The sequence below is a fragment of the Sceloporus occidentalis genome, unplaced genomic scaffold, assembly GCF_023333645.1.
Source record: "Sceloporus occidentalis isolate IW3139 unplaced genomic scaffold, rSceOcc1.0.p SCAF_10, whole genome shotgun sequence".
In the NCBI taxonomy this organism is placed as follows: Eukaryota; Metazoa; Chordata; class Lepidosauria; order Squamata; family Phrynosomatidae; genus Sceloporus; species Sceloporus occidentalis.
In genome coordinates this window covers 34,975,513-35,002,328 of record NW_028316990.1, presented here as the reverse complement: position 1 = coordinate 35,002,328, position 26,816 = coordinate 34,975,513, and the positions used below count along the sequence as shown (strand labels likewise).

Here is a 26,816-nt window from a genome sequence, read left to right as displayed (position 1 = left end):
TCTGAGGAAATGAATGGTGGGTGGACAACTCCAGAGGGGGTAGCATAGCACTACAATTGTGTAATGTGAATAAACCCTTGTGTCCCCACACAATACCCTCCTTCAGCTGCAATGCTGCATCCCAAAGATCTAACATTCAGGTATATGCAGGCATGTGGGCTAGGAACTCCATTAGCCTGAATGGAAAGCCCCATTAGTAGGCAATGTGCGTGGAGGGGAGAGCTATCCATTGCTCCAGCTCCCAAGCCAAGAAGGTAAAATAGCCTCCTGCTCACCTTGACATTTATTCCCCTCCTGTCTCTCCATTATTCACAGCTCTAAAGCCCTGTACAGAGAGGTGGGGCTACTTTATAACTGCCCATACAAAGGACTGCCTGTTCCGCACCCCAGACTTTTACAAGCTGGTATTCCTGAAAAGTCAACATTAAAAAAAATAACAGGAAAAGAAGAGACAGCTGCTGGTGAGCTTTATACCAGCAGAGCAATTTCCATCCACACCCCACTCCCTCAATGGAAAGGAGCCAAAATCCCTAAAGACAAGATTTCCCTGGCAAAGATCTTTCAAGCCCAGAGTATACAATAAGCTGCACTAAAAAACCCATGGCATTATGCTATTGGTAAAACAGGGTATTTATTAGAAATGAAGGACCGAACCAGGACTAACTGGATCTTGCATAGGTATAGCAACAGCTGTATAGCTATGGTGGGGGTCCAAATGAAGGCACTGCCCACCCATAGGAAACCTGTTCCTTCAATTAAATTTCCCTACAGTCCCCAAATTATAGAAATACACTTTGGTTGTGTATTTAGAAACAGAGTTTAAGCAAAAGTTCCTAAGGGAATGAAAATACAGCAATTAGATATAGAAATAATGTGGTAGAGTGGTTTGAGTGTTGAGTGGTAAAGTGGAAGGCAGGAGGAGAAGAGGAAGACCTCACTACAAGTGGTTTGATTCAGTCAAGGAAGACATGCCTATCCTGAGTTTGCAAGACCTGCGCAGGGCTGTGAATGACAAGGGTTGCATCCCCACTGCAGAAATAATCCAATTTGAAGGCACACTAAGTGCCATGGCTCAATGCTTACTGAATCATGGGATTTGTAGTTTGTTATGGCATCAGAGCTCTCTGATAGAGAAGGTTAAATATCTCACTACAAATAGTGTGGATGGTGCCCAGGGCTCCTGGAGGTTTCTCATTCATAGGATTGATCTAGTGATGGCCAACATGACAGCAAATAAGAGTAACAACATACACTTACAACACTGTTGCATGGGGTGGTGGTTTCTACATACAAAGACACATTGCAAACCTTCACCCTATGATCCCTGCAACACACAGGCCCTGTGTCTATTCACATATTTGCTACTCCATCCCAAAGCGTTTTCCTTCATTATAAGATAAACCAGGATAAGTATCACACAGCCATCCAGATGTTGGATTGCAACTCCTAGTAGCCCTAGACAGCAAAGCCCTTGTTGAGAAAAGATGAGAGTTGCAGTCCAATGACACTTAGATGGCTGCAGGATTCCCACATTTAAGGTTATACATCTTCTTCACCTGACTCCCCATCATCACCACTGCCCTCATTCTTCAAATGCAAAAACTCCAAGGCAGCAGCATTCAGCGATACAATAGACATCAACACCTAGGCAGATTGCCACATACAACATGAGCATACTATTCTCAGCTGTTGTCATTTCAAGTTTTCCTTAAAACCTAAGCGAATGATGATGGTTTTGGGCCTTGGTGCCATAAGGGGGAAGAAATGCCATAACTGGAGCACCACCACAGAAAAGACCCCATCTCCAACAATGCTTAGAAACATGACTTGTAATGCAATTCTGAGAATCTTCCATCCAGACTGGCACCTGACCATTGCTGGCTGGGGCATCCTGGAAGTTGTCATCCTTTTAAAAAGTAACGTTTCCAAGCCCTGGTCTCCAGTTGTCACCAACCTTGGCTCTGAAGAGAGGAAACTCTGAGCAGAGCTTCTGAAGAGGGCCTCCAAAAGTGGAGCAGGTTCCGATGTGAACAGGCAGGCTTTGCAGTCCTTTTGTGGTTGGACCACAAAGGCATGAGGACTCAGGGCAGCCTGGCTTCTACCTACTACCCACACTTTTTAAAATAACAAATGCTCCCCATTGAAGCACCTATGCATGTTAAGTTCAGCAGAGGTGTGGCATGATATACCTTCCAGACCATACCTTGGATGAATGCTTATGTATCTGCTGAAAGATTGGTGTGTATGGAAAAGAAAATACCATACATGCACACATCCACGCCTACCATAATCCTCTCTAGGTGTTTATCTTTCTTTTAACATGCAGACGTGGGATATATATACCCTTCCTTGCAAAATGTCTCTGGGTTGGGTCCACAAGTAGAACTGCAGCTATCACTAAGGAAAATATTATACAGGTTGAAGCATAAGATGGTCTTCCTTTTGAGAGGTACAGGTTTGTATATATAAATATATATAAAGCCTCTCCAATTCTGTAAACTTGGTACATACTAGAGAATGGAAAGGGAGGGGGGAGTCCAAAACACACTGCAGAAATAATCCAGTTTGAGAGTGCTTTAACTGCCCTGGCTCAGTGCTAGGGAATCTTGGGAATTGTAGTTTATTGTGGCACCAGGCAATCTCCTTATTCAGACCCTGGCTCTGAACACCCCAGAAAGAGAGATAGGTGAAGAACAGGCAGCCAACATAAGAGCAATCGCAGAGGAGAAAACAGTTATGAATAGGCTAAATATATAAGCTACAATGCCTCCAGAAAGACTTACATGCTAAAATAGCCCTGTTAAAATAAACCCCAGTGTTACGTGCAGCTTATGTTTGCCTGGACAATGGGTTGATTCTCCCCCCCAACTAAAGATTAGAGATTCCTCTAGAAGGAAGGGGTTGTATAGGGAGGGAGGTTGTTTGGAGGGAGGGATGTTAAATAAAAGGGGTGTTTGCTCATGTGCTTAGTTTTATTGCTTTTCATTCTACACCTCTTGTTTTAGCACCTGGAAAATTGGCGGTGCCACCTATTTGAAAAGCCAATAAATCTTCCCTCTCAATGCAACCCCGCTTCCTTCTTCGCAGATGTTGGCAAATCGAGTTTGCAAAATTTCAAAGCCATTCATTCCAGGAAGGCAAAGAGAGGAGAAGCAGGTTTCGCTATTGCAAAACTTGTCACCCAACCAACCCCTAAAGTAAACTCCAGATCACCTATCCACGCCCAGTCTGGTTTTTTGTTTTTAACCCTGGAGGGGGGAGGTTGGGGAGAAGGCACACAGAGAGAGAGAGAGAGAGAGAGAGAGACACACAAACACACACACACATTGTACTGGAGGGGTGTGTGGACTATTTGCACATTCAGCTTCACAACCCAACTTCAGCACCAATGGACACAAAGGCCTGGAAAGTTGCTCAATTTGAGTTCCAGAGTCTCAGGGTGGGGTGGCGGAAGGCACATTTTTCTCATCTTGGAGCTGAGCGCCGCACATCTGCAAATGGTTGGCTGCTTGGTTTTCTTTTTTAAACCCCATACTCTTGGGTGGGTTTGTGAACTGAGCATCTTGAAACAAAAGTCTAATGGAGGGAGGAGGTGAGCAACTCCAACAGAAAATGGTTTGTTCTTAATAGAGAGGCGGAATAGGCCTGAAGATCTTAGAGGGAAGGGGGGTGTTTAAAGTTGAAAATGGATTTTTCTTCTGGCCTTCGAGGGGTGTGGAAGGTGAGGTTTCCTATATGTGCAAGTTTTCTGTCTCTCTCTATATATATGTATATATATATATATATATCAATGTAAAAGATCTTCCTTCCAACTGCTGCTCAGCTTCTGCACAAAATCTCTTTGCAAGGCAGCGCTAACCGCAAAAATCTATCTGGAGCGAAAGTGTAGACATGCCTCCCGACCATTTTGAAAAGAGGTTCTGTCTAAGCATTCATGCTCTCCAAGTCATGCTCACCATGCGCCCTCCTCGCCACAACCCCCCTCCAAAGCCTTTGAAAGAAGTCTGGCGCAACAAGCCCTTTCGGAGAAACTTTAGAATCCTTCATCTGTTTTGAATCACGCTCACACATCCCTGCGCCTTTGCTTTTATGGCCCACTTCTCACAATGAATTACAAGATGTGAAGGAGGGGAGGGACATTCAAAAAGAAAGATGTAGACCACTGTATAGGCTTATTTTTTCCCATTCCATTGAAGGCCTAGACTGTTTAAAACAAGAAACGAAGCATTGGTTATGCCTTGTTGGTCTATGTAGGAAAACGCCAGATCTTCTTGGACCACATTATTAATAAGTGTCTCTTTTTCTCCCCCAAAAAAGACTGACAGCAATTTTTTTAAAGAAAGACTTCTTCTTTCGCTTTTTCGACTGAGTTTTTAAAAAGCACTTTCGTTTAACCCGGAAAACACTGGGAAACAACCAAAGATAGCCATCCATTTCTATGGCAAGACCTCATGGTCAACAAGATAAACAGACTTTGGAAAGACAATAGAATGGTTATTTTAAAAGCAGCCCAGGTTCAGAAAGGAGAGGGTGACATTGCCTTCCCTTCACCCACAAACACACCCACAAACACACACTCACACACACTACAATTTCCTTTGGCATTTGTTTAGATCCAAACAGCAACCTCCCTCCATTGAAATCTGAAGCAGCCATGCAGAAACACTCCTAGGATCCTCTTGCAAAAACCTCTCTTTTCTACTAAGGTTCCAAGCTGTCCAAAAACAGACCTCTTTCAAAGGTTGCTGGGTGGGGGTTTCTTTTTGGATGTTATTTTAAAGGGGAGAGGGTCAATGGAAAAAGAGGGTTTAAAAATACATCCTCAACCAGCTGTTAGCAAGACTTGCAATTCTGAAACAGCCATAAAAACTCTGGCAGGGCTGCCAAAAGGTTTCGCTGAACAGGGCCAGACTTACTGTACCTCCGAAACCCCCGCCTCCCAAAATACCCTCCATTTCCATCTCGGTGGAAAATATAACTAAATCTCAAGGGCTAGAACATTGAATGCAACGCAAAGGAGAGGGAACCAGATAAAGACTCCAGCCACAAGGATTAATGGGAATCCAAAAGAAAACAGAGGACAACTTCTAGAATCAATCCATCCAACGCCAACCAAGCGCTGCTTGGGCTTCACCATAAAAGACACCAGTGAAAGGTTGAGCTGAATAAAGGGCGCAGTTTGGGGACCACTGAGCAAAAGGAAAACTGTATACACTTGGAAATATCACATATATGCTCCTCTCTCATTTGCCAGGTCTTAAAGGGGAAAGGTTTTCTTTCACCGCGTTTTATGAAATGCCACGTACAAAGGCAAAACCTATTTTCTGACTGTCAGATCAAAACTGGCTTACACTTCCTCCTTCCCCCAAAGTCAAGGATTCTTTAGATCTCTTTTCACATGGTCCCAATGCCTGCTTCTAGGCTGCCTTCTGGAAATCGATTCTCTGGCATTTGTGAAAATGGGAGTGTGGTTTTGGGGGGAGCCTTTGGTTGCAGGGGGAGACTTTCCAAGAACCCATCTGCTCTTTGGGGAACAAAAAGGGAGACTGTTGAAGCGCCAGGTGAAAAGAGGCTGTTTTATGGAGGTGTTATCCTGGAAAATGCTCTCCCTCTCTCTCTCTGTGTCTAAAAGGATGTATGGACTCCAGGAACTTACATAAAATAGCAGATGGCTGCATGTGTACAGAATTCAAACACAGAGATTCACCCCCTTCGGTTTGTCAGGCAGCCAAATAGGAAAAACGCCTGAACTGTTTGGAAGGAGGAGGACTGTGATCTCTGGGGCTTACAGCCGGGAGGCAAAACAGATTGTGGGGGAAGAGACAAAATAAACTGGGGCCCAAAGATCCAAGAGACCTGGAAACGTGAGCAGGACAGCTTTCGGAAGAGTCTACAAACCTATCTGTATCTATCTTCCCTGGCTGTCTGTGAGGAATGGGGCGGCATGTATACACATATGTGCACACACACACACACACACACACTCACACACACACACACAGTCATAGGAGGGCTGTATAGGATTTTATAGATCCTATATAATACCGATATATATTGTGTGTATCGAAAGAGTATACATCCTTTATTATACATGCATGTAAAACCCTATGAAATTCATGGGGTAGCCATAAGACAGGCGACTTGAAAGCACACAAATACACACACACACACACACACACAGAAAGAGAAGTGACTAACAAACAGAACTTTAAATATGTTTCAAAAGCAACACGTTTCCGCTTCTACTTTCTTTCATTGCCAAAGATGAAACTGAGCCCTATAGTAGATAGAAGATACACACACACAATGTGTGTGTGTGCACTATCGGTATGCTTTTTAATCACACATATACATGTGTGTGTGTCACACACACACCCCTAAATACTCTAAAGGCACCAGATCCTGTCTGATCTTGGAAGCTAAGCAGAGTCAGCCCTCGCTAAGTATTTGGATGGGAGACCTCCAACTGAATATCAGTTGGCTATCTGAATATCACTATATTTCAAGGACCACCTCCTTGCCTAAGAAAACCCTATCAAATTCAACAGGCAACTTGAAGGTGCCAGCAAGCAACCCCCCCAACACACAAAATACATACTGTGCATCGGTTACATACAAACATTATGTAACCTGGATATATACTGTACACACACATATTAATAATATTCTTATGGGTTATGTAAGATCTATAGGCATAGGCTACATACAGACAATATATAACCTGGATATATAGTGTTCACACAGGCATTCTTGTATAGGGTTATATAGCATCTATAGACGTAGGCTGCATACAGACAATATATCACCTGGATACTGTGCACACACATATTCTTATGAGTTATTTAGTAGCCTCCATACATACAATATATAACCTGGATATATACTGTGCATACACATATGCTTGTGGTTTACCTTGGTTCCAGATCAGAAAACACCCCAGACACACCCCCAAAAGCGAGGGCTTCACTTACCCGGGTGGGAATGCAGGTTGATGCCAGAGGCGGCAAGGTATTTCCCGGGGGCCAAGGGGCCCGGTGGGAGCCCTGCTGCCGCCAAGGGTGCCAGGCGGGCAGCAGCAGCCGCCCCAGCAGCAGCAGCCACCCGGTGGTGGCTCTCCATGGCCAGCCCAGAGAGGAGTGGCAGGGGGACGTGGACCGAGCGCGGGGCCCCCAGGTCTCTTCCATCCATCCTCTGCAAGCGGGGCTCCGGGGATGCCTTCCACCTCTCGCCCCCAGACTCAAAGGCTCTGGACCCCTCCGCAGTGCCCCAGCCTGGGCCTGGGCTCCACCATCATCTTCCTTTAGCTTGGGTGCCTCCTTGCCTGCCTTGGGGCTGAGGGGCTCCTCCAGGCGGGGTTGGCTCTTCTTTTTCCTGGAGAGAAGGGAGAAACAGACCATTCAGACATGATGGCACAGGGCAATGGAAGGGGGGGGGGGGCAAGGAAAAGGACCCACCCAGAGACAGAGGGTCCCTTTGGGGTAGGAAACAAGGGGGGTAAAGACCATTCAGACACGATGGAACCGGACACTGAAAGATGGGGAGCAATGAAAGATAGGGAGCAATGAAAAGGACACATCCAAGAAAGGGGATCCCTTTGGGGAAGGAAAGAAGGGGGGAAAGACCATTCAGACATGATGGAACCGGACACTGAAAGATGGGGAGCAATGAAAGATAGGGAGCAATGAAAAGGACACATCCAAGAAAGGGGATCCCTTTGGGGAAGGAAAGAAAGGGGGAAAGACCATTCAGACATGATGGAACCGGACACTGAAAGATGGGGAGCAATGAAAAGGACCCACCCAGGAAAGGGGTCCCTTTGGGGAAGGAAAGAAGAGGGGCAAAGACTATTCAGAGATGATGGCACATGACACTGAAAGATGGGGAGCAATGAAAGGACCCCCTAAAGAAAGGGGGTCTCCCTCTGGGGAAGGAAAGAGGCTCTTTTTAATGACATTTTGGGAACCCCCTCCATTTTCTCATTTACCCCCCCCCAAAAAAAGAACCCCAATAAATCCAATGTGGACTCTTTCCACCTTTTAAATATATTTCACATACTGTAAAGAAATCTAAGCCTTTTGCAACATTATTTACTATGGGGTTCAAAGATTCCCCCCCAAAAAAACCACACCCCAATCTGGACTCCTTCCACCTTTTAAACACACACACACACACACATATAATATACTGTAAAGGAATGTACCCAAGCCTTGTGCAACATTATTTACAAGGATATTTAGGGTTGGTGAGGGCAATGTTCATGAGAACATATCCATCGAGGCCTTTTGCAACACTGTTTGCAAAGCAGGGTGAAGAAAGCCTAGGCTTCATGGGGGAAATATGTAAAGTTCTGGGAAGAAATTGGGGTTCAAAGATGCCCCCCCCAAAAAAACCACAACCCAACCTGGATTCCTCCCGCCTTTTAATACATATATATATTTAATATATAGTAAAGGAATCTGCCCATCTAGGCCCTTTGCAACATTATTCACCAGGTGGAGAAAGCCAAGGCTTCATGAGGGAAATATGTATGATTTTGGGAAGAAATTGGGGTTCAAAGTCCCCCCCAATAAAACCCAATCTAACTTGGACTCTACCATATAGAGAGAGAGGGGGGAAGAGATACACAGTATATAGATAGATAGAGATATCTATTTCATAGATAGATAGATAGATAGATAGATAGATAGATAGATATCTCTCTATCTATAGTAAAGGGATGTATCCATCTAGGCCTTTTGCAGCATTATTTACAAGGTTAAGAAAGTCTCCCAGCTTTCATGAGGGGAAATGTTTATGTTTATGTTTATGTTTGGGACTTAGGGGGGTTCAAAGATGGGGTCACAGCCACCCCTCTTTTATTAAAAAGGGGGAAAGTATGGAAGGTGGCATTCCCATGGCAGCAATGGCAGCCATTCCCGCGGCCCCGATCCGAGAAACGAGGAAGGAAAACCTCCTTTTTTCTCACTCACTGAAGCTTTTTTCCAGACATTTTTTACCTCAGAAATTGTGTGCCTTTTGCAACATCTGCAACATTTTACCTCAGAAATTGTGTACCAAAGGGGCTCTACTTTTGAGTAGACCTATACATGGGTTAGATATGTGTGTGTGTGTGTGTGTGTGGGAACACTGTGTGAGGCCAATGAGCAACCATCCATATATATAAAATGAAAGGTATATTTCACACACACCTTTCATTATCTATATGGATGGTTGCTCATTGGCCTCATATATATATATATATATAGAGAGAGAGAGAGAAAGGAGAACACAGTTTGATGCCAATGAGCAACCATCCATATATATATATATATATATATATATTGAAGGATTTATGGGGGGAACACTGTGTGAGGCCATTGAGCAATCCAAATATCCCTTTCCCTAAAAACCAACCCTAAAATAAAAACTATAATTTCCTAAACAGAAAACAAAAAACCAACCCTAAATAAAGATTTAGATTTCCTAAAATAAAGATACTGGCCATATATATATTTTTTTCCACCAAGAGGAGGAGAAAAATAATAATCTGTTTTCTCTCTTTTAAAAATGGGCATTTATTTATTTATTTATTTATATCCACTTATATTTATATTACAGCCCTATTTATATTACATTGTATTTGGGGTTTGTTTGTTTTTGGAAGGGGGTGTATATTTTTGTCATCAATTCTTCTTGAGATCTTCAAAAGGGAAGAAAGATACACCCCATGGGGATATATATATATATATATATATATATATAGTTGCTAATAATTATATTTCCCTCTTTTCCATCTTATCAGTTGTGGGTAAAGCAAATAAAAATGGAGAGGGGGAAGGTTTTCCTTGCCACCCTGAAGTGAAAAATAAGCACATCTTATCAGCATCTTAACCCTGAAAAAGCATTTAATGTTTACCCTTTTTGTCCTCCTTCCAGCCAACAAAGACCTTTGAAACTGACTTTTTGTTCAAATATCTTTAGAGAGAGGAGTTAAAAATGGAGATTTGTTTTTTGCAATGGTTTATTTTAAGCTGTGAAGCCATTTCAATGTTCATTATTTCAACCAGAGACCATTTTCTTTAAAATCTTCCTTTTCCAACTCCCTAAACCTTTAAATCTATTATTATTAGTAGTAGTAGTAAGTATATCCTGCCTTTCTTTCAATATAAGGGCTCAAGCCTAGATTTAAGCCTACTCTAAAGTAAACCCATTGCTTCCAATGGAAATTTACTCCCGAGTAAGGGAGTGGCACAGCACTCAATGCCATTAAAATGGGCTTGAAAATACAAAGAATGGGGAATGGGTCTCAAAAACATTAGGTAAGGAATAAAATTCATTCCTTAAAAATATATGTATATTCCAGAAACCATCCATGTCTACTCAAGAAGTAAATCTCATTAACTGCAATGGATCTACTCCTTAGTAAAGGCTATAGATCCAGTCCTACTTTCTCCAAATCCAAATGATTCAATGGCTTCCAAATCTAACATTTTTAATTTGGGGTTTTTTTTGGGTTCATATTTTTTTTTAAGCAAACATCGTTTTAAAATATCTAAAGAATTAAAAGTTTGAATTTTCCCAGGCTTGAATTTTTCCTTTAAATCCTTTTATTTTATTCCCTTTTAAAAAAAGGGGAAAAGTGTGGAAGAGAGAAACCTAAAAGAAAGAAACCTCACTTTTTAACGTGAAATAATTTAATGTTTTTTCCCTAAATCCTCACATTTTTGCTCCCTAAAAAGAAAGGAGTGAAACAGAGACCTAAAGGAGGGAGGGAAAAAACACTATTTTAAATGAATTAATTTAATATTTTTTTCCTAAATCCTCCCTAAAAAAAAAGAAAGGGATAGAATAGAGAAACTTAAAGGAGGGAAAAAATAAACACTTTTTAAAAGGTGAAATAATTTAATATTTTCCTTTAAATCCTCACATTTTGCTCCCTAAAAAGAAAGGAGTGAAATAGAGACCTAAAGGAAGGAGGGGGGGGGGAAACATTTTTTAAAAGTGAAATAATTTAATTTTTTCCCCTAAATCCTCACATTTTGCTCCTTAAAAAAAGAAAGGAGTGAAATAGAGACCTAAAGGAGGGAGAAAAGACCCACTTTTCTTTTTTTAAAAAGCGAAATAATTTGATATTTTTTCCTTCCTAAATCACTTGTATAAAACCCCAAAATTAAAATTCTCAATTAATCCAAGGAAGGGAAAAAAATTACACTGGAGTTTAGCTCCAGGTTTTGTTTTTCCTGTTTAAAAAATAAAAATAAAGAGGTCCTTTAACTAGATTTAACTGAGAGTTTCTCCCTTTAATCTGGGTTTAGTTAAACCGATCACTGGCTTTTTATCAGATTAAAAGAAAAAAAACCCATCTCAATCCCAATCCCAATCCTTGGTGGGGAGAATCCCACAAGATTTTAAAAAGGGGTTGATTCAGTTTTCCTAAAGTAAAACCATAATTTGCTAAAACCCAACCCTTAAATAATGAATGGTTTCCTAAAAATAAAGAGACTGGCCACATTGGTTTCCATCAGAGAAAAATCTTCTCTTTAAAATGGGGAGATGATGATATAAAATGGGAATGCAGAATCCCCCTTCATAGCCTTCCTTTATTTGTTTTGGAAAAGGGGGGCATTCTTCATGAATTCTTCTACAATTCTCCTGGCTTCATATATACAGACCCCATAATAAAATAAAAACTCCTTCTCCAACAAATCTACCAATTTTGGGTGAAAAAATGGGTGTTTCTGGTGTTTTGGGGGACACTCAGTTTATAATCTTCCTAACTTTTCCTTCCCTTCTTCATTTTCCTGCCCCAAAATGGCTGAATTCCTGATTTTAATTAAAAACAGGCTTCAATCCTGCTTTTAAAAAATGCAATATTCCCCCCTTTCTCTTTTAGTTTTTCTTCCCAATGTAACTTCTGTGACCAAAGAATAGAGAGAAAAGCCTATCTAAGGCTGCAAATTTCTCTCCTGATCCATCTATTATCTATCTATCTATCTATAAGTAATGGATCAGGAAAGAAATTTGGAGCCTTACAGATAGATAGATAGATAGATAGATAGATAGATAGATAGGACCCAATGTGTGGGGAAACTGAAAAGAGGAGAAATCTGGGGTGGAAACTAAATCCAGATCCATAGATAGATAGTAAGGGTCCAAATTTCTTTCCTGATCCATTACATACATATATATATATATATACACACATATATATGTTGGGGGAAATGAAAAGGGGAGAGAAATCTGGAGTGGAAGCTAAATCCAGATCCACATATATGTATATATGCTCCAAATTTAATTTCTGGTCCATCACTCTGTCTATCTATCTATCTATCTATATTGGGGTGAGGAAACTAAAAAGAGGACAGAAATCTGAGGTGGAAACGAAATTCAGATATATATATATATATATATATATATATATAGGCTCCAAATTTCTCTACTGTTCCATTACCTATACACACACACACACACACACACACACACACACACATATACGTGTGTATATATATTGGGGTGGGGTGGAAACTAGATCCAGATCCATATATATATATATATATACACACACACATATATAGTAAGGCTTCAAATTTCTTTCCTGATCCATTACTATATATATGTGGGGGGTATATATATATATATATATATATATTGGGGTGGGAAAACTTTTGAAAAGGAGAGAAATGTGGGGTGGAAACTAAATCCGGAGAGAAAGAGAAAAGCTCCAAATTTCTTTCCTGATCCATTGCTATCTAGATATATTTATATTGGGGTGAGAAAACTAAAAAAGAGGAGAGAAATCTGGAGTGAAAACTAAATCCAGATTCAGAGAGAGAGTAGTAAGGCTCCACATTTCTTTCCTGGTCCATTCCTATCTATCTATATACTTATATATCTGTATCTATATTGGGGTGGAAGAGCAAACTGGAGTAGAAACTCAACCCAGACCCCTTGAATTTTGGGGGGCTTTCTTTGGGGAAAGCCAAAGCTTCCAAGAGAGGAGAGAAAAACGCCTCTTTTAGTTCGTTATTTCCCCCCAACTTCTCCCAAAAGAGTTCCTCCTCTCTTACCTTTTCCTTTCCTTTCCAGGGATGGATATTCCTCCCTTCTTGTGTTTTCTTCTTCTTGTTGTTGTTGTTGTTTCCCCTATAATATAGTCCTCTTCTTTGGCATCCTTTGGGGCTGCGTTTGCACCCCCACCCACCCTCCCCAAAAAAGAAGCAATTGGGAACCAAATTAGATCCTAAAAGCCATGCATTTTGCAAGAATGATGCTGCTGCTGCTGCTGCTGCTGCTGCTTCTTCTCTTCCTCCAGTATCAGGCACTGGTTTTTACTGGTCCCCCATGGTCTCCGTCCCCCTCCACCTTGAAAGCAGAGCCTGCTCCAAACAGAGGGGTCTTTCAGATGCTCCTTGATCCGGATCCACTCCCCCAAAGCGTTCACACGAGAATCCGGATTAATCCACTCCAGGTCCCAAGAGCAGCCTTGCTCCAGTTGAATCTCCATATACAGAGTGCAATGAGAAGGAGAAGGACATTACAACATAGCCCTCCTCCTCCTCCTTTTTCTCCTCCTTTAATGGGTTTCAATATATATGTTTAATATATATATATATATATATATAGAAAAAAAAGAGAGAGAAGGGAAAAAAGGCAAAGCAGAAAAATATATATCCAATTTTTTTCAATTTCATGAAACAAGCATTGTTCCTCCTCGTCCCGCCCCCCTTTTGCAATCATTGGTTGGCCCATTCCGGCTCTCCCATTGGTCCAGGCGGCTGTCAATCACCTTCATGTAAACACTCAGCCTTTTTATACAAACCAATTATGGGAAAGAGGAGGAGGGCGGTTTCAAGGCCCCCCGCTCGCTCCGTCAAAGAGGCCTTGAAACAGTGGCTGTTTCAAGGCTCCCCCCTTCCCACAATTCTTTTTTTTCCCTTTTTTGCAAAAAAATAGGAGCTCAATTTCTCGTTTTTTAATTTTCCTCTTTTCTTTTCAGGGCCCTTTCAGCTTCACTTTAGTTTTGGGGGTTTGTTTAATTGGTTTCTTATTTTTGGTGCTGTTTGAGCAAAGAAAGAAAGAAAGAAATGCTACATTTTTTAAGGTCTTAAAAATGGGATTTTCTTTTCAGTCCTTGCCTCTTTCTTTTCTTTTCTTTTCTTTTCTTTCTGATGCTCTCCTGCAAAGCTTGCAAAATAGAGGTCTGGGCAGTGCAAAAGGTTTGCAAGAATAAGTTTTAAAGGGTGGGAGAAGATTTGGAGCAAAATAATAATAATAATAATAATAATAACAATGATTGATAGATAGATAGATTAAATTGCAATTGTCCTCTTTTTTGTCCTCTTTCTCTACGCTTTGCTCGAGATTCAACCTCGCTGGCTCCATTCCCAGGTAAGGAGGCAGGACATGGGTTCAAAACCAGCCATGCTCCTCTGTGTTGTTTGTTGTTTTGTTGTTGTTGTTGTGTGCCTTCCAGTCATTTCTCACTCATGGCGACCCTATCATGGGCTTTTCTTGGCAAGGTTTCTTCAGAAGGGTTTTGCCATTGCCTTCCTCTGAGGCTGAGAGAGTGTGACTTCTTGCCCAAGGATCTGAGCCAGGATTCGAACCCCGGACTCCAGGACCATAGTCCAACGCTCAACCACGAGGCCACACTGGGCCTCTAAATAACAACAACAACAATATCCTGAGCCAGGATTCGAAGCCTGGTCTCCAGAATCCAAGGCTCAAATCACTACGCCACTAATAATAATCATAATAATAAGGTTGGGTTTGAGGAAAGTGGAGGATGATGGGCTTAGCAGTGGAGAGGTTGGGTTTGGGGAAAGATGGGGAGGATGATGGGCTTGGCAGTGGTTTCCCTAAATCCACTGTCAAGCCCATCATCCGCCAAATCCAACACCTGTCCTCCATCCCAAAATCCCATCCAATACATATATATATAATACGATAAACTACTGTATATAGAAAATATAAATATATAGAAAACAATGCCTTAGGAACTAGATTCAACACAAACACACACAAGCCAGAGTAACAACACACCGACTGGCATTTTCCTTCCACTTTGTTTCGATTTAGTTTTGCAAAACGAACAGTAACTTTCTTGCAAAAGCCTCCAAATGCAAACTTGTGGCTCACATTTAGATACACTTTCTCTTTTTTTAATATATATGTATATATATATATATATATATATATATATTTCTGGAGGTGAAGGAAATGACTTTAACCCTAGTCTTTTCCCATTCTCTCCCTTGCTTTTGAATGCGTGACCTCCAAAGGGCCCAAATTGGAAATTAAAAACATCATCATCATCATCATCATCATTATTATTATTATTATTATTATTATTATTATTATTGCCCTCTTCTCTCTTTACTCAAAAATGAAGACTTTCCAGGCTGCAATTTTGGATGAGATTAAAATGTTACTCTTTTTGTGTCCCTTTTGTTTTGTTTTTTGTTTGCTTGTTTGCTTGCTTGTGTTTGTGTATATATATATATATATATATAAATGGTCTTGTGGCTTTTGAAACAGAGAGGGATGTAGTTTTGGATGAGATAAAATATTATGTTTTTGAATACGTTTTGCTTTTTTGTTTGCACGTGTGTCTGTTTTTGCAAAATAAAAATATGCATATATATATATACATACATATATAGTCTCGTGGCTTTTGAAAAGGATAGGCTGTAGTTTGGGGCGAGATAAAGTTTATATATATATATATATGTATGTATCCGTTTTGTTTGTTTTTTATCTCCACATATATCAGTTTTTGCAAAATAAAAATGTGTGTGTGTGTATATATATATATGATGTATAGTATATATTATACATATATACATAAATATATATGTTTAATATATATTATATGTGTATATATATATGTATAAAATGTGTATACATGAGATAAAATGTATGTATATGTGTATATATGTGTGTGTGTGTTTGTGTATGTGTGTGTGTGTATATATATATATATATGCATATGTTTTGTTGCACCCTTGAGCCTGTGTCTTGTTTTTGCTCTCTCTATATATATGTGTGTGTGTGTGTGTGTGTGTGTGTGGTTTTGTGGCTTTTCAGGCGGATGGGGGTTTTATAATGTGGGTCTGCACACCCCCCATTTTGGAAAGTGTGCCCCTGAGTGTGTGTAGAGTAAGAAAAAGAGGGGAAAAGAGAGGGAGAGGGAAACGAAGTCCTCCTTTAATTCCAGTGTAAATGTTTTGTAAAAAAATAAAGGGGGGGGGGAAGCTACGCAGCAGTTTCAAAGTGCCCCTTGGAGCTCTGGCGTGGCAGTTTCAAGGCTCCCCCTTTTTGGGGAGGAAGGGGAGGGGGCCTAGAGGCAGAGGGAGAGGGGGAAGGGTGAGAAAAAAGGACCCAAAATAGGACCACAGAGTAAAGCCGAGGGAGGGAAAGAGGCAGAAAGGAGGCTTTTTCCTTCTCCTTTCCTTTCTGTAAAAGCCCAGGAGGGAGGAAGAGCCCGGGCAAAGTAATGCAAAGACAGGGAGAGAAAGGGCTTGCTTTGCCCCCCCCCCCCAGTTTTCCTTGTCCCCCATGAAAAGGGGGAGACTTGAAAGAAGGACTGGAAGGGTCAGCCTTCTTGGGGGGGGGGGTTCCAAAGGGGAGGAGGAGGAGGAGAAAAAGGAACTTTTCTAAAGGCCCCCTCCCAGCCCAAGGAGGGTCTTGGGGGCAGAGGAGGCAGCAAAGGTTAGGAAGGGTTGCAGGCAAAGGAAGGGTCAGCAAAGGGGGGGCTGCTTTGCAAATTGGGATTTTAGGATGTGTGTATAATAAAAGGAAGAACTATATACACACACACACACACACACATATATATATATATATATCTTGAAGGACTCTCTCTCTCTCTCTCTCTCTCTCTATATATATATATATATATATATATATAAAGAGAGAGAGAGAGAGAGAGAGAGATATGTACATATACCTGTATATATCTGGAAGGACTACACACACACACATATTTGGAAGGACTATACACACACACACACACACACACGGGAAGACTATACGTGTGTATGCGCGCACGTGCACACACACACACCTTTTCAAAAACTGCACCCCAAACCTCTTTCCTCCTACAAAAGGAGATGCAAAAAGTGCCTAGTTTGGGTGGGTTGGTTGTTTTTCCTCCTCCAGCCCTGTCCCTTTTCCTCTACCATCTACCCTTCTTTCCACACTGGAAAAGTATTAGAAACACAGGTTCGAGACCCATCTCCAATAGTAATAATAATAATAATTAATAATGACGATGGTGGTGGTGATAATGGGAAGAGGTTAATATGGCACCGATGTTCATGCTTTCAGGGTTTAACCTAAAAAAAGAAACAGAGAGTGAAAGTGACCTAGGGCTGATGATGATTTTCCTTTCCCTTTCGCACCCGCCTCCCTCCCTTTCTTCTTCCTCTTTGGTGCAGTCTGCAGATGGGAGCCATTTTGTCGTCTGGGTGGAGCTGGAGGAAGCAGAGGACCCACTTACTTGCTCTTCAATCCCTCACACTCCTTTCACAACAACAACAACAACCCTTTGCATTTCAATATACATAGGAAACAATCCCTTTGACAAGTGAGTAAATGGGGGACCCTCTCTGGAGAAAGGGGGATCCAGTCCTTAGGAGGCAGCTTTGGGGGAGAGGAAGGGTCCCTTTCCCTTTTCTTTTCCCCTTTCCCTTTCCCTCCATTCAATATAAATTTAGATTTGTCATTTGTGTATGTGCTTTTTTCCTCTCCAAAATTGCTTTTCTAATGATTAAATGGGGTTCAAGAAAGGCTCCCATTGCTCTCCGAAGGAAGGAGTAAAGCTAGAGAAGTTAAAATTTTGCACTTCAGTAGCAGATCCCTTCGAAGCTGAAAGGATTTACCTTGTGATCCTAATTTGCTCTGTTTTTCCTCCTCCCTGCTAGATCTCTCACAGTTTACTCATCCCAAGTCCTCTCGATGTGTTCTTTTAAAGCTTTGCGATTAATGACTTTAAACATTATTATTAATATTTTATTATTTGTACCAAAATTGGGACTCAAAAAGCTTACAGTCTTATCTTGAAAAAGCTTGCAAAAGTGACCGTTAAAAGAGGAATGAAGCTACTACGACGTTAAAACAGATCATTTACAAAGCAAGTAATCCTTTCCCGTATATATTTGGACTCCGTTGCAACCCCAAAATGGGTGCAAAGTGGAAGATAGAATTGAAGTTAAAAAGCACCAGCATAACATAAACCTATATTTTTCGGTGCAATCCTATATATATATATATATATATATATATATATATAGGTCTCCTTGGAAGGAAATCCTATTGAGCTCAAAGAGTCACTGAGTTTGAATCTGGCCCTTTCATTTGTTTCAATTGGGATTTTTTTTCTCCTCCTTCCCTACTAGAAAAACAACCTGAAGGCATTTTTGGGACACCTAATAGTAAACCTACTATCTTCTTACTACTTGTGGAAGGTCATGCCAACCTTGAAACAGGCCCACCCACCCTCTTTTCTAACACTTTACTCCCTTTCCAGATCCCTTGATGGAAGATTTAGGGGACAGCCCTGTCTACACTTACCTGGGAGTAAGCCCTATTGCAGACTATGAGGTTTCACCTTTGAGTAGGCACATGCCTACTCAAAGAGTGGGGTTAGGTTTACTACAAGTGACTTTCTCTCTGGAGAGTAAGTCTATATTTTGTTAGGTTGTGAATTTTATAGCGATTTGATCTATTTTTGGTTTCCATAGCCCCCTTCTTCATGCAAACCAAAAGGAGGCCATTTTTCACAACTCCAGAGTAGATCAGTTGTACTGCAGCCACACTGCAGAAATAACCTGGTTTGACACTGCTTTAACTGCCCTGGTTCAATGCTAGGGGATTCTGGGAGTTGTAGTTTTGTTGTGGGCCCCGTATCGGTGCCACAATTGTGGCTCGGTTCTCAGATTTCCCTAGCATTGAGCCAGGGCAATTAAAGTGGTGTCAAACTGGATTATTTCTGCAGTGTGGATGCAGTCTTTGAAGGAAGTTTTATGAGCTCCATCCAGAACACATTCAGATATTATTAGTATCAGTATTAGTATTATTACCATTTCTTCTGGGTGAAAGGGAGTGAACAGTGTAGTAGAGGGAGGAATGCGGAGAATCGATCCTTCCCATCTCAGACACACAAACACACTTTTCTTTTGCAATAAACCTTTTCATGTACAAGATCAAAAGGCTTGGCCTAGTTGTTTCCTTGCTTTATAAGGCTGCCTCAAATCCTGTTGCATGTTATACCTCCCCATTTCTACAACAGTTTCTCCCCCCGGTTTCCCCCAAGGGGCTCATTTGCTCCTTGGTTTATGGAAATAACCTTCTAAATTGATTTTTACTTGAGTGATGTTTCCCCTCTTTTCTTCTCAAAATGGACGTTTGGGTGGGGAGAGCCCAAAATAAAGAATTAAAACTGGAGTTGGCGGATGCAAGAGAGACTTCATTGATATGGGAAGTATGAGAAGGGCTGGATTTGCTATAAACTGGGAGATGTGGCATCATCATCATCATCATTTGTATCCCCCTCTTTTCCAAGAACTGGGACCCAGAGTAGTTCACAACATTAAAAGAGCATTACACTGAAAAGCATAGCCTTGGTGTCAGTTGTGAACTCCGATGGTCTTCATGCAAAGAGTTTGCAAATCTTTTGGTTTCATGGTGTCGCTGGGAGGCAATGCATTCCTTTTGTCCATTGGGTTTGAAAAATGACTCGACCCAAATATAGTTTGTCTAAGTAAGGAGATCTCAGCTCTGAATGCTTTTTAGGAGAGGGAATGGTTTATATCTTACTCCGCCCCACACATAAACACATATACGCACCCATAACATGTCCACCCTGGTATAAATTGCAATATGATCTTTTGGCAGTGCTTCGCGTTTCAGACGGCTTCATGGGAAAGACCAGTTCTGCTTTCAAAGTAGGATGGAATTCAATATATAGGTTTTTGACTCCCGTCACCTATATAGATCCCTTCACCTTCATACCTGCATCCCTTCCATCAAATATACTTTGATTTTTCTCAGGTGCCACTCAGACATGGTCTATCTCTGAAATTAAAACCTAGCAACAAAACCCTGGAAGGTTTAGCCAGCAAACACTCTTTCCTTTTTTATTCTGCAATGGTGATACTGGGGAGACTAAAATGGTAGCACTGGTACCTTTGTGGCTGTGCTGTGAGTCTTTATGGGGTCCACAGTCCAAAACACACTGTGGAAATAATCCAGTTTGAGACCACTTTAACTGCCCTGGCTTGGGCAAGTCACACACTCTCAGCCTCAGAGGAAGGCAAAGGCAAACCCCTTTTGAACACATCTGGCCACGAAAACCCTGTGATAAATCAGAAATGCCATGAAGGCACACGACAAGAAGAGAAACGCCATGTGTAAACCAGCCAGGACTACAACATTACAAGAAAACAAGGTGCGTTTCCAAAAGTATTTTTATTTTCCTCCTGGCAAACCTTTGCCGATGAACACATAGACAATCTGTCCCTGAGAAGAAAGGAGCCAAAGTGTGTGGCGTTCCTTATTTAACTGCACAAAGAAGTTATTATTTTAACCCTGCCACCCCGGAGCAGGTTGCCTTTTTGCTTTATGTATCTCTCTTTTTAACTTCATGGCCCTTAAAGTTCTCCCTTTCTTTCCCTCCGTTGACATTTCCGTATGCGAGCGCGTTGAGGCAAGGACTTCCCTTTCATTCCTTTAAACCTGTTCCTCGGCAAAACATTGCACACAATGGGTGATCGCTCTATAAACAATAAAAATGACTCTTCAGCTGTGCCAACAGGGTCAGGGAGGTATTTTCCCCGACTGAATGAAGCAAAACAATCCCAGAACATGGCATTGGCATCCTTGGGCAAGGTCAATGCTGCCATTCCTCCAAACCCGCCAGCCGTTTTATCAGCAGGTGAATTGCCAGCAAAAAGCCCGGAACAAGGGCGTTGCTAATTGAAGTTAGTTTCTTATCAGTATTCTGGGGGTAGAGCTGGAATATTTGCACACTCTTTGATTATAAAATCCCACGGTTTGTCTAGGCCTTAGATCTAGCCTTAGATGCAGCTCTTTTCTTTCTATGCCTGCACCTGACACACTTTGCATCGGTGTAAAAAGTCACTCTTGCATTCTGCGGAAACAAACATTGGCAACGATTCCTTATTCCAGGCCAGCACCCCTTTCCTGAACATTTTTATTATTATTATGAATCCATTTTATTTTAATGTTTTGGCACTCGGTTCACTTGCGAGATAAGGCCATCCGCAACTTCAGAATATTTTAATGGTTTGATAAAGCAGATTGTCTTGACTGAAGGGTCATGCTTGTAGGGTTCAAATGTTGGATCAAAATCAAATGGGAGGGGTGTTTTGTTCCCTTCAAATTTCAGATTAAGACTTCCTATTTAACAAGAGGGAGAATGGACCTTTTGAGCTGATGAAAGTTCATAGGAAACTGCTTACCTTCACCACAATGGGATGCAAAGGTAGCAAGTTGAACATCAAATGAGCATCTTCAGTCTCCATAAGGAAGTGGGAAGTAACTTAACAATCCATCTGTTGTCCCATCATAAGGGTGTGAGGGTGTGTGTGTGTTTGGACACAATCTGTCCAGTGACTCAGGAATAAAATTGCTATTGTTACAAAAAATATGGGACCTCCCCAGTAACCCTCTACTTGGGTTTCTCCAGGACTGGGTCCAAACCTTTGAGGAGAAGCTGTGACTCAGTGCCAGAGCAAATATTTGCCAGAGGTCCTGGGTTCAATTCCTTCCTGTGAAAAGGCCCCTACATGAAACCCCTGAGGATCACTGCCAGCAATTGTAGCACAGGCCAATGTTTCTTTTGCTATCTGATACGGGAAGGGGCAATAATTGAGTGTTTTCCTGGGTGCTAGGGACTGGCACTACATTTGTGCCCACTGGGCATACTTCTTTCTTCCTTTCCTGGAAACTTGTCAGGGACTGGCATCCAATGGTTAGGGCCCAGAACCAGCCCAGGGACCACTACTCTGAGTTGCACCGGTGCAGACAATATTGAGCGAGAAAATATAATGACTTCAGATAAGGCGGCTTTATATATTCTGATTTAGAAAGAAACATGGCAAAGCACATGCTTTGCAGGTATAGATGTCGCTCCTTGGCATCTCCAGGACAAGATGGGAAACAAGACTGTTGAAACTCCCAGGGAGTTCTTGTCAATCCGTTTAGAGTTGGACACTGGTTTGAATAAGGAACATTAACCACTAAGTCCAGGATTTCTTGCCATCAATAAAAACAAATAACACAGGAGGGCCTCCATCAGTCAAGGCTTGGATTAACAGAACGTGGCATGTAACAAGTTTTAAATTTATGTTTTATTTAAAGAAGCCCACCGAGGCAAGGCTGATCTGAGTTTACTTTGTAAAATATAGCCTGCTCTGCCTACGAAGTTCCAATGACTTGAGTATGATTTACTTTTGAGTAAGCATGATGAGAATCACTCTCTATTCATCCAGTACTGGAATACAGCAATTGGCAACAGCCTTAACCCATTTAGCAGGAGAACATCAATAGAACTGCTTTCTATTTTGGTGGTGCACATCTAGGTCCAAAACACACTGCAGAAACAATCCAGTTTGGGACCGCTTTAACTGCCCTGGCTCAGAGCTAGGGAATCCTGGGAACTGTAGTTTGTTGCGGCCTCAGAGCTCTCCAGCAGAGAAGGCTAAATGCCTGACAAAACTACACTTGCCAGGATTCCCTAGCATTGGTGGGATTCCCAAGGTTGGGTTCTCCCTTTTGTTTAATGCTTTTTTCTCCTATCAGACTGTGTATTCTGTTTCTCTGGTCCTTCATGCATCTGCAACTAAATTTGCTTTTCCCGTTGTATGTCCCTGGGAGGGTTGAGAAAAGGCAAAATGGAGTGGGTAGGGGAATTGTAGATGGAGAAAGAGCACTTGGAGTGGCACTTCCAGAATGAAGAGTCTCTGCTTGCTGAGCAATTTTGGGTGTTGTTGCCTTGTGAATGGTGCAGGATGAGTGGGTGATCCAATGTTAAAGGCGTCCATTCTTAACCCAGATATCTGCAGTGCTGAAAACCATGGCTGGGCTTTGGGTGCTGGCACATTGATTTTTCTCTTCGCTGATGAAGCCTTTGAAAGAAAAGGCCTGTTTCAAAAGGAAAGATAACATTAAAAGCAAAGGGAGAGGTTTGAAGCTATTCCCCGCAAGGCAACCGTTGATTAGAGGACTTGCAAGCAAGGCTAAAAACATGAAAACCTAGATCCCAGTGACTTGGAAAATATGTGCCAGCTGAGGTTTTCTTGGGCTAGAAAACAAGAGCTTTCCAAAGCCAGCAATTGTCTATCTCCATACACAAGATGCATTGCCTTGTGGATAGAAGAGACAAGAGATAAATGATGGAGTACCTGCACCAAGCCCATACACCGAGTCCAAACAACATTGTTGTTTTTGGGTGTCTTCAAATCCTTTCTGACTCATGGCAACCATAAAGCAAGGTTATGGATGCCAGCCATGAAAGCCTTCGACTTCATATCACAAGGTTTTCTTGGCAAACATTGGCTCAGATTTGCTCAGAGCGTGTTGCTTTTGCCAACCTTTGAGACTGAGAGAGAGCGACTTGCCCAAGCTCACCCAGTGGGTTTCCAGGGCTAAGCAAGGATTCATATCCTGGTCTCCAAAGTCCTAGACCAACCCTCAAACCAGTAGACCATACTGGTTCTCATACTGTTTCCCACAGCACCAAAATCAAGCCGTGAAAATTGCTGTGAAGTTTGCAAACAAAACCTTGGGAGTCTGAAGGTACCACGAAGGTTATCTCATCCAAAACCCCTGCCATGCAGGACTATATCACTAAAGGACTCTTTAAAAATGCCCACACAACCTCAGTTGCTGACCTGGTGCAAGGTGCTAGTTCTCAGTAGATCCACTTAGCAAGGTTATTGTGAAGGTACAACTAGATCACTCTCTTCCTCCTTCACAGCTCTGGGACCTTGGAAGAAAAGCAGGAAAATGTTGGGTAAAGACACTGGATGTGCTGCTTAGCAGGGTAACATAAGCAAGAAAGATGTAAAAGGGACAGCGAGCGAGTCTGATTGTGAGAATGGGAATAAAAGGGGAAGTGAAGATAAGATGGGAAGTTAAGACAGGATGAATGCAAACAGATCCTTTAGAAACAAGGAACATATGGTTATGGTACATTGTTGCTGTGTGCCTTGAAGTCACTTTTATGGTGACCTGGCCTAAGGCCATATCATGGGGTTTTCTAGGCAAGTTTCCTCAGAGGGGGTTTACCATTGCCATCCTCTGAGGCTGAAAGAGTGGGACTTGTCCAAGATCATCCAGTGGGGTTCATGGCCGAGATGGGAATCGAACCTTGGTGTCATAGTCCGACACTTGAACCACTATGCCATGTTGTCTCTCCCTGGCAATAATATTCACACTGGATAAGGTACGGTCTTCTTGAAAGGTTGTTCTGTGTACACATACTCACATGCAAACATGAAATGGATGCTAGCAAAGTCTGGCGCCTCTGATGTCCCAAGAAAGCATGCGAAAACAGAAACATTTTTAAAACCCCACCAGCCATCCAGTAGTCTTTCACTGCATGGAGTCTGCTTCGGTCAAGGCTCAGCGGGAATATTGGGTCCAGTTCTTTGCAGCCTGTGCGTTCTTCTCAGCAACTTTTGTCATCTTGAGTACACTCTGATGTCGCCTGGCGACATGTGTCCCAGTTTTCACCTACATCCATAGCGGCGAGGATGGTATTCTCAGGTAGTTGTGAATAGACTGCGTGGAGCCATGGCAGTCAAAGTGCAGCCTGCTCTTCTTAAAGGCTCATCGGGAAATATCTGAGTCATTTGATTAACCTTATCAGTCCATAAGGATCAAGAAAACACCCTTTAGATTTGAGGTGGGAGTTGTGTAGGACTGCAGCTCCCAGCAGCCTCGCCAACATGGCCAATGGTGGGGAACGATGGGTGTTACAGTCCAACGTTTCCTAACCCTGTTTTGTAGGTAACAACCTGCTCTAAAACAGGACCCGCTGATAAGGTTGCCGAAAGAATGAATAGTCCGAAGGTGGGTGTTGATGTTGGTTTTTCGAAGGGATGGCGGACAGGGAGGTGTTTATTAATTAATCAGACTATCTCCTTTCTGTCTCTCTTTTACCTTAAAAGATCAGATAATAAAACCTGGTTGCTTGGCATTCTAAGTGGAGAGGGAGTTACACAAGAGGGATGAACAATCTTAATATATTTATTAGCCTGATTCGGAGGCTGCGGCGAGGAAGCCGGGCTGCGAAGGGGGAGCTGAAAAAGTGATTTTCTAAATGCTAGCAAGGCCTTTTAAAAAGAGAGAGAGACTCCAAGAGAGAGAAAATGTTTAAAGACCACAGCAGGCTGATAACACACTGCGATTAGTTGTACTTTCCATCTGACCTTTGTGGCCCAAATGGATCAATAAAGAGGACAGGGAGAAACCGGAGAGAAGGGAAGAGGCTTGTGTTATGTTTAAAATTTCCCCCTGGAGACACTTAATCCTTAAGTTCATGGCACAACATTGTCTTAAAGCACCATTCCCTGGGTCCCAGCTGGAGCATCTGGGAGGACAGGGTTTTGTTATTTTGGGGGGGAGGATCATGTGTGGGGAGGAAAAAGGGTGCTTTGATGGAAGGTTTTTGGATTGGGGACAGCACTTCGGTGTCCTTTCCTAGAGTGTATCCAATGTATATCTGATTATATGGAAATTGGAGCATGGAAAACAGCGAGAGATATGCATACAAATATGAAACTCGGACGCCTTTTGCATATCGATCAATCTGTTTGCGAGTTAAAATGGAGATTTCGCCACTACTGCAGGTTTTCAAAACCTGTTTTGCTTTGCTTTTTTGAAAAAAGAAAAGAACTTGCAACCTGAAAGCTTATTAGACTCACACGAGGAGCCCAGGAACCCACCTTTGAACAGCCGGAGCCATCCGCATTGAATGCCCCAAACTGCTTCTGAAAATCCCTTGATTTCAAAAGCAATCGGTGTTAAGGTGTAGCTCCTAACCATCAAGAGCCAACATGGTTGGAGTGGCGGACTAGGGTTCGGATTGCCTTTCAGCCATAGAAACCCACTGGTTGACCTTGGGTAGGCCACACTCTCTCAGCCACAGAGGAAGGCTCCTCTGAACAAATCTTGCCAAGAAATCCTTGTGACCAATTTAGGGCCACTGTAAGCCAGAAATGACTTGAAGCACACAACAACTGACCTTCAGAGAAGTTATAAATGTGTGATAAAAGTACACACGGAAGGTGTTTCTCGATCCCTCTCATCTTTCCATGAAATGGTGCACTCCAGTTCTCACCTCACCAGGTGAGGAATGATAGGCAGAAAAGGATGGTTATCATGGCTTTAGTTTAACACAAAATGCCATTGTGTTGCTGGAAGAGCTGGCTTCCCAGTTCTCTGGATCCTGCCTTATATATTTAAAGGCAGCACATTTTTAGCTGTAAAATGACCTTCTAGTGGACTTTAAAATGCCAGTGCAAAGGGGAAAGGGGACATCTCAGCAGGGAAGTGCATGCCTTGCATGCATCAGGTTTCCAGTTCAATCCCTGGCATCTCCAATTATAGGATCTCCGTTGGAAGGGCTGGCTGGCCCAGTCCTTGGCAAGCCACCAGTCAGAGGAGACAAGGCTTCCTTAGAAGGATCAATGGGAAAACGGAAGCGTCTGTGTGTCTTCTTTGGCTGCATAGTGTTCCCACTACTACTGTGATACAAAGGAGACTGTACTTTTCAGGCCACTAACCCTGCTGGTTGGAGTTGTGATCCA

The 26,816-nt window shown here is 42.2% G+C and overlaps 1 protein-coding gene across 4 annotated transcripts in view; it reads right to left on the bottom strand.

The window, feature by feature from the left end:
* TNRC18 (trinucleotide repeat containing 18) overlaps positions 1-13,580 on the bottom strand; it is a 76,758-nt gene extending 63,178 nt beyond the window's left edge. For 3 of the 4 annotated variants that reach the window (XM_089477139.1, XM_089477141.1, XM_089477142.1), the window contains exons 1-2: positions 13,047-13,579; positions 6,972-7,371 (exon numbers count right to left, since the gene is read on the bottom strand). In XM_089477139.1, coding sequence (XP_089333265.1) covers positions 6,972-7,188 — 217 coding nt within the window. In that variant the 5' untranslated portion in view covers positions 7,189-7,371; positions 13,047-13,579. Of the gene's footprint in view, positions 1-6,971; positions 7,372-13,046 lie in introns of all 4 variants that reach the window. The other variant, XM_089477140.1, reaches the window with a different exon arrangement.
* Positions 13,581-26,816: the final 13,236 nt, after the last annotated feature.